General features: G+C 36.5%; 1 protein-coding gene across 1 annotated transcript in view; it reads right to left on the bottom strand.

Annotated features, from left to right (window-relative positions):
• Nucleotides 1-6,975, bottom strand: part of LOC135685905 (sodium-dependent neutral amino acid transporter B(0)AT3) — a 29,893-nt gene extending 22,918 nt beyond the window's left edge. Inside the window, exons 1-2 of the mRNA XM_065201998.2 lie at nucleotides 6,821-6,975; nucleotides 792-935 (exon numbers count right to left, since the gene is read on the bottom strand). Of these exons, the coding sequence (XP_065058070.1) occupies nucleotides 792-935; nucleotides 6,821-6,872 (196 nt within the window). The 5' untranslated portion in view covers nucleotides 6,873-6,975. The remainder of the gene's footprint in view (nucleotides 1-791; nucleotides 936-6,820) is intronic.
• Nucleotides 6,976-8,419: the final 1,444 nt, after the last annotated feature.

Consider the following 8,419-nt stretch of genomic DNA (forward strand, 5'->3'; position numbering starts at 1 on the left):
TCAATGACAATTCGGAGAAATCTGATACCATTTAAAAGGCCACTCTCATAATTGATTTTTGTGTATGATTTTTGTTCCAGGACTTAACTTTTGCTTAGAAGTCTTGTTTGGAACTTCTAAGCATTGACCGAGTTTTTAGGGATATTAAAGGAAAAGGTGTTTCCATGTCGCTATTTGTCTAGACGCTTAGTCTAGACACACATTACTACATAACTGCATTAATCGACATAATCAGAAAAGTATGCTATGATTGGCTCACCCACCATTGGATTTTTCACAGCAATGTGGATACTTTCATGAACATAAATAATGGGTCAAACCATTGTGGACCTCAATCTCTTAAAAATCAGCGACATAATAAAAACAAAACGGTCGTAACAAATGCTACAAGAGCACAGGCAGCTAAGGAAAAAAGTTGCCGACTCTCCCCAACTTTTAAAACAATATTTGCAACAGGTTACCGCTTTTAACATTTCTTCAAATGGAATAGTACAATCGCGTTTTAACTATGATGAAGAAGATTGTGCTTTTCTTTTCGTCTGCAGAACATCATCTTTACTTTTGAACGAAAATGAAAAATCCTATTGTTACACCTCCTTTTCGAAAGCTGCCAAAGGGTAGAAGTGCTAAAATTCAGATTGAGTTACCTAGCTAACAAATCTGCCTCCTGCAACAAAATGCAGTGACCTTTTTAGATACAGATCTCTTATGTTAGCAATGGACCACTAACAAAACAAAGGTAAAACATTTGCAAGTCATTTTATATAATCAGTGCTTCAATAAGGAGTTACCTGAACCTTCATCAATTGACATCTCTCTGGATGTGCTACCAAAGGGACGTTCACCGCCACTACGAAATGACTTCGATGACACAGCATGCTCTATTCCTTTGAGTTTGAAATCATTGTTGGATGACAGTCTGCTTGCCGTAGACTCTAAAATGGGAAAACTTTAAGCTGAATTTTAAGCTATTAAACTAGCTCAATTTCAATGCAAACTCCTTAGCAAGCCTTTGACTTAGTAGTAGTGCTGAGGAGAGGGGGCGAGGGGGTCGCTGACCCAAGGGCCGATGGCTATAAGGGCCAATAAATAATAACTAAATTAAAAATATTAATAAATACCAACAATAACAATAAAAGTCTATAAATAAATAAGGTAGAAGCAGAAACAGTATCAACCCAATTCTTTCCAAAGCTTTCTCAAACCGCGCTAGCAGCTTCAGGTAATTTTCTTCTAAATTTGCAAAACAATTTCTATTGATCAATGTACCTATTTAAGCAATGTCTTTGCATCTGTCGTCAATTATGAAGCTATAGTCAGGTTTTTTTTGCAATATCAGTTTCCATGGACATTGAAACCAATTTTGGCCAATGGTAGAGCGAAGGTAATTTTTAATGAAATTGTTCTTTCAGCTGATTGAACACCAACACACAACACGCTTTATTAAGACTTATCGAAGGCCTGAAAAAGTGCCTGGATAAAAAAGATGTGGCTTGTGCAGTGCTTATGGGTTTATCAAAAGCATTTGATTGTTTACCCCATATATTTCTACTAGCTAAATTGAAATCTTATGGCTTCAGCGACAACGCAATGGAATTTATTTATAGTTGTCTAGATAAAAGAGTACAATGAGTAAAAATAAACTCAATATATAAATAAACAATATTTTTCTGCATTTAAACAAAAGCAACTTATGCAACTACGCAGATGACAATACAATCTGGCTGTCAAGACCTGATATGAATGAACTAACTGTCGACTTAGAATCGAAAGCAGCTATTCTTAATAAATGGTTTTATGAAAATTGTTTGGTGCTCAATGGCGATAAAAGCAAGCTTATAACTTTTAAAGCCAATCGATCCAATTTAGAGGAATCTATAATTCAAATAAATGGTTCTACTTTAATAGAAAGTAAGAATGTTAAATTTTTGGGAGTAACACTAGAACATCAACTTAGATTAGAATAACATATTAAAGTTTTTTGTAAAGAAGCTGGGAAAAAGGTAAACGCTCTAGCCAGGATTGCTTCGTATATGGACAAATCTAAGCGAATTCTTTTAATGAAAACGTTCATATTATCATATTTTAATTATTGTCCTCTTATTTGGATGTTTTGCAGTAGGAAAAGTAATAACCGGATAAACCGGATTCATGAAAGAGCAATGAGAATAGCTCATAATGATTATGAATCAACTTTTGAACAACTTTTGATAAAGAATAAAACAATAACTTCTCATAAGAAAAATTTACAATATCTTGCTATAGAATTTTACAAAATATTACACGGTTTGAATCCACCTTTTATGGGTGAAATATTTTCCATTAAATAAATGCCCATATTACTCAAGAAACTCACAATTCATAACAGCGGAGCCACATCACAAAATATATGGATTTAATACCGTATCATACAGATGTAGCCAAATATGGAACTCAGTTCCAAATGAGATAAAGTACTTCCCTACCTTACAAATATTCAAGAAAAAAATCTCAGAATTTACATCGTTTAATTGTACTTGTAATCTTTGCCAGAAGTACGTTAGCAATATCAGTTGTATTTGATTACATTATATTGAGCGCTGGTAATTTGAATCAGTTGATTTTAATTAGCTTGAGTATGCATATCTAGAAATTGTACCAACTTTAAATAAAGAAAGAATAAAAAAACAGGCAAAGTCAGAAACAACCTTAATGCAATGAAAGCATTAGGGAATAAGCTTTGCAAATTCAAATGCTCGAGCTTGTTCAACAGCTGCAATGGTTGAAACAACTCGTCAGCTATTGCATCTTCAGCAATATTGCAATTTTGCATCTATTCCCAGAATGGATGCTCTTTAGAAACTCGTCGTCAGTGATGTCAGGAGATATGTCATAATTGTATGCTGCGCGGGGTTTGGCACCTTCTTTGCTAGGTCATCTTCCTTTATCCTTGGGTATAGCCAAAGAAAAGTGAGTCTCCCGCATATATCGCCAATTGACTTTAATCGCCTTTTTATCTCTGCTGTAACATGATCAATAATTATCAAGTAGAGATGTACCTCTAAATCACCAAATGCCTGTTCCTGGATTTCACTCTCGTATAGAGTTAATTTCGACTGATTCAGGGCCGCTGGAGTCAGGGGGGCCACGGGGGCACATGCCCCCTTGATTGCGAAAAAGTGAAAGAGTGCCCCTTTCTGGAAATTATACTGCGTGTATTTTTCACTGCCAAATATTCTGCCTTAAGAAGTTAAGTAAAATAATCTAAATCTAGGCACTGTTGGAGAACTATTCACTTAAATTTCCTTTAAGTTCTTGATGCAAATATATTTCATGATGCAGATGGTCATGATGCAAAAGGTACAAGATCCAGTGATGAACAAAATCAACTGCAAAGGAGACCGCCGAGGACAAATTCAGCCCCTCCTCTCCCCCCCCCTTTAAAAAACGTTGGTTTACTACAAAATGACATAGGGGATTAGGAAGAACGCTTTTTTCTGCGACTTCTGTGATATTTTCTAAATTAACAACATTGTTTAGGGGGAAGGGGGTGCATAAATAAGAGTACCTGGGAAAAACTGAAAAATGTGAAAACACAACGCAAATCGCTGGGTGTTCCAAGTTCTTTTGGCAATGACTGAAAGTATAAGGAGAGTTATAAACTTGCTCCGTTCATTAGTGACTCAACCACTGCATGATTTTTTCGGTACACAAAGAAAAGACTGAGATTTTGGAAACCACAGCTTGTTAATAAACTTTATAACAAGTATCACGAAAAATGAAAAAGTCATATTAGTCGAGGCTCTAAAGTCACAAAAAAAGCTCGATCATGCAAATCGTGATACCAGCATGAAATTTCGCACACCTACCCAGTTTGATGCGCTGAAAAAGATATAGGTCATATCCCAACTCAAATTTGCCCCTGAATTCCATTTTTCTAGAATAGGGTACTCGGACCTAGTCCATTTAAGGAGCATTCATCATGGCTAAAAAGTGGTAGAGATACGTAGTTTGGCATGCTGAAAACGACAAGGGTCAGACCTCAACTCAAATTTGCCCCTGAATGCTTTTTTTAGAATGGAGAACTTGGATCCGGTCCATTTATGAAAAACTGTTTTAACACCACTGAAAATTAGAATAAAGAACTAAATATTGATGAATTATGTCGAATGACCGTCATTATCTCGAATACCAGATTTGTCTAATTATCGGATTTATAACAAGAAGTTGTCGACTGTTCAAACAAGATGCCTTTTTCTATTTGTCGTGATACTTATTATAAAGAAAATACTGTTGAGATAAATCAAATCAACGTTGCAAATTTATTTTGCTTTGGCAGTAAGGAACGTGCCCGCACCTTCGGCCAATTGCGTGAATATGACTTGAATTTGAAATTTTGTAGCTTTTAAAAAATATTCCATGGAGGTTAAAAGAGTTATGTGTTTCAAGTGGCATAGGGATGGGAAGAGTACTAAATTGCCTGAATGTAAAAATAAGTAAGAAAAATTACTATTTGAATAGACTTTAGATGATCATAGCGACTGAAGATTTGAAAGAGATAGGGGCTGGAATTCGCTTTGAAGTAGATAGAGACTAAAACTTTGAAAAATCCTTTCAGTTCCTTGCTTCATATTTTGGGTTTTTAACAAAATGTCTCCATTTCTTCTTTTCTGTTACAACTGCCTTGCGAAACCTTCAATTGAATGACCGATACCTTTGATGTCACATAGCCTTTTTCCAAAGTATTTTGACAGCTTTGGTGATCATTGCTTTTTTCTTGGGCACTTATAAACAGGGAATTTTGTAGAAAAACTAGCAAACTGTTTAACCACAAATATTACTCCACATTCCAACAGTGGCGTACCCAAGGGGGGAATGGGGGGTCCGGACTCCCCCACTTTTCTAAAATATGGTCCTCGAGATTTGTCCAAAAACGATGTAAAACTCATTGGGGGGGGGGGGGGTAGTATACTATATGCTTGTGTCAATAACAATTGTAAAATGCTTTGCTTTTCACCGTAGCTAACATGAATCAAATAATGGGGGAAAATTTCGCAAAAAGTGCGTTTCCCCGCATTTGCGAGTGTTTGAAGGGCGTGGTCTCCCAAAAAATTTGGGGCTACGCCCTAGACACCCCCACTTCTACAGCCCTGGGTACGCCACTGCATTCCAGATTTCAAAGGAAGTCAAAATTTTTGATGACGTCATCAACTTAGGGTAAGTTTAATTTGAACCCCCTTAATTGTTTTCTTGCAAATATAATTGTCAAACAATTCCATATTCGAATAGCACATATTCACTGATTTTGTATTGAATTACCATTTCCCTACTTCTTAACGTTTTTAATGATGACATCATCATTTTATGACGTCATTATCCTTTTATGGGAAATTTGATATCATGGGTATGTAAGCCTTCAAATTTTTAACATGGGAAAAATATCTCTTCAAGGGGGCATGAAAAGTTTCAGTTATGAAAGCATCGCAAGTCAACAGTTAAATTATTTCTATGTTGTGAACATAGTTGTAGAACGACGACCTCACGGTAGCCTTCTATTATAAAATCCTTGCACTTGGGTGTTTGTCGATTGACATTCAAAGGTAATTTCAGCATTCCGATTGCTATTTGTCAAATTTTTTGTTTACAGAAATAAAGGAAATGGTTCTTCAAACTATACCAGAAGAACTGGTTTATAGGCATTGGCAGACGTGTCTCAATCCAATAATTGGTGGCATAATATTTCAAAATGGCTACTATATTATGATCTTCTCTAGATGAGTCTCAGTAATACAAATTAAGACTGCGTTCTGCTACCGGCAACAAATTAGACACAAACCATAAAGAATCATCAGAACGTCTTTGATGGTTCTGGAATTTATTACTATCCAAACGATAATGCAATATTTTACAGACAAAGGGCAGCTATATAAAAACTCATTCACAGAAATGAAGTGTCTTCTAAGTTTCAAAGGAGGCGTATCAAAACTCCGATAATAATATATGGATATACTGCAATTTCAAGTCAGCATGCACTAATATTCCCCCAAATACTGCGCCAAATTTTTCACACGCCTAACGATCTGCGCCGACGAGCGTCCCAAATTAGGCCATAATAGGATGCAGTAAACTCCCTGGACTGTTGAGTGACTGTAAAAAGTCAATTCAACAAAGGTTGAAGGTTGTAGATTCCTATATCAAGAATGTAGAATGGAACAAAACATAAGAATTGCTAAAGCTGATGGACGTGAAGTGGGGTCATATGCATGGAAATGCCTGTTTACCAGGCCTTTCCTGAGTGTTATTGTAGGATAAAACAAGATGGCTTGTCAAGAGATAATTCCCATGTTCTTCTACAATTAAGACGGAGCCGATTTTAACGTATGTTATAAACTTTAAAGCGAGGTCGACTTTCGAATGACAAGAAGAAAAAGTAAGACAGTGAATGTAGGAAATATTCGTCAGGTAACAAGGGGCAAAGCTGGTGGGCAGATTATGCATTTCTTTTCAAAGCAGCCATTGTGACAACCTGCAATGTTTACGCGTCGAAGAGAGGATGTGGAAGGACAGGTTGAATAATACCATTGATAGATCAAGGAAGAAATGTCGATTAACTGGCCTAGTGATAGATCTTACTATTCGGGCAATGGCTCCACCGTACTGTTAAAACAATACGTAATCTTACTTGAATCACATAATCCTCCATCTAAAAACAGTATTTACAAACTCACATGCTGCATAGAACTAGAATAGTCCCTTTAAAAACCAACATGGAAACAGATGAATCAGCTGAAACCTGAAATATCAAGAACTGATAAATATTTACGATAAGATAAGAACATACCCGAGTAACTTGGCGCTCTTTGAGAGCGGGATGGAGGTGTGTACGAAGCCATCGTTGAGAATGAGAGAAGCCTAGAACTATGACTAACAAACGTTTTTCTGCTAAACAGAGCGAAATTTAAATTTCAATCATTGTTTTGTTCACATTTGAATGATCTACAACAATAGTTGGATATTGGTTTTACACAAGAGTGCGCAGAGCTACCTCTTTTGCTCTGGGGAACTGTCGATTAGAAAACCCTAACGCGGGCTATCCAGTGCCGGATAAATCTCATCGGCATCAAATTCCTTCAGCTGAACAGATTGGCGTAGCTTTTACCCTAGCTATCCGAACAAGTTTGAAATTGGCTATCCGAGATTAAAATCTTAAAATAAACGCAGTTTAGGCTATGAAAATGTATGTTTATAAGAACTTTAAATTTTAGACAAAGGACTGAAAAAGTTGGAAAGATGACAGAAAGTAGCTAAGGCCCAGTTCATATGCCGCATTTGTGTCAAGTGTCAATTAAATGCGGCAAAAATACGGCGTCTGAAACCGAATAAGAATTTATCAATTTAACGCGGTAGAAATGCGGCAGCTCTGCCGCATTTAAATAACAATTTCAGCAGAAATGCGGCTTGGTTTCAGACGCCGTTTTTCTGCCGCAGCGAATTAAATGAAAGTTGTGATTGATATTGATTTTGATTGATCGAAGATGATTAAATGGTAATACGCATGCGTATAGTTGTGCTGTGCCCGCCAAAATTTATCAATCTCATAGTCTTTGGTTATAATGGCTGTCTTTCAAACTTTCAAACTTGTCAGCAAAGAAAGTATTTCTTACTCATTTTGTTGGCCAATGAGGCTTGACCACTTCCCTTACTTGATCACAAGCTTGAAAAATAGGAATTTACACAATACACCCTATAACATCCATAAAAAATAATAATAGATTTTCAAAACAGTATACAGTCGACTCCGCTTATCGTCGACTCCGGTTACAGTCAGATCAAATTTAGACCCAAATATGCAAAGCTTTTAAATAAAATGTAGACCCAAATAGCCCCGTTCACAGTGTCACAGTCAGTTTACAGTCACAAGTTTTCAAGCAACATTTGGCGTGCCTATAGAGTACCGAAGTGTGACGTCACCAAAAATCTATTTTTAGAACATCTTAAATTTGGCCAAATAATCTGAAAGAACAGCATAAAAAACCTCTCAATGTGCAAAATTAGCTAGATATGTTCCAAATTGGGCGAGATATGGCCAATGAAAGATGTAAAACGACACTGTTTTACAGTTGCCCTGGTTAGTCCAGTACAAAGGAAACAACAGTTTATTCCAACAAGAAACAAAACATATGAATAATCAGCGATAAAAACCACAAGCAATAGTTCAGCAATTTAATACAACAAGCAATATTCGTCGGCGGCAATAATGTTCGGCGGGTACACTGTACTGTACTGTATTTAACGGTTAACTGCAACTTCATAAAACGGAACGGCTTCGACACGACTTCACTTCTCGGCTTTACATATCACGAATTTTCTTGACTGACTCAACATAAAACAGCATGGCAATATAATGAGTAACACATGACCAAGAGACAATAGGACGCTG

This window comes from Rhopilema esculentum, chromosome 6 (assembly GCF_057945365.1).
Source record: "Rhopilema esculentum isolate cy_ngs chromosome 6, ASM5794536v1, whole genome shotgun sequence".
NCBI lineage: Eukaryota > Metazoa > Cnidaria > Scyphozoa > Rhizostomeae > Rhizostomatidae > Rhopilema > Rhopilema esculentum.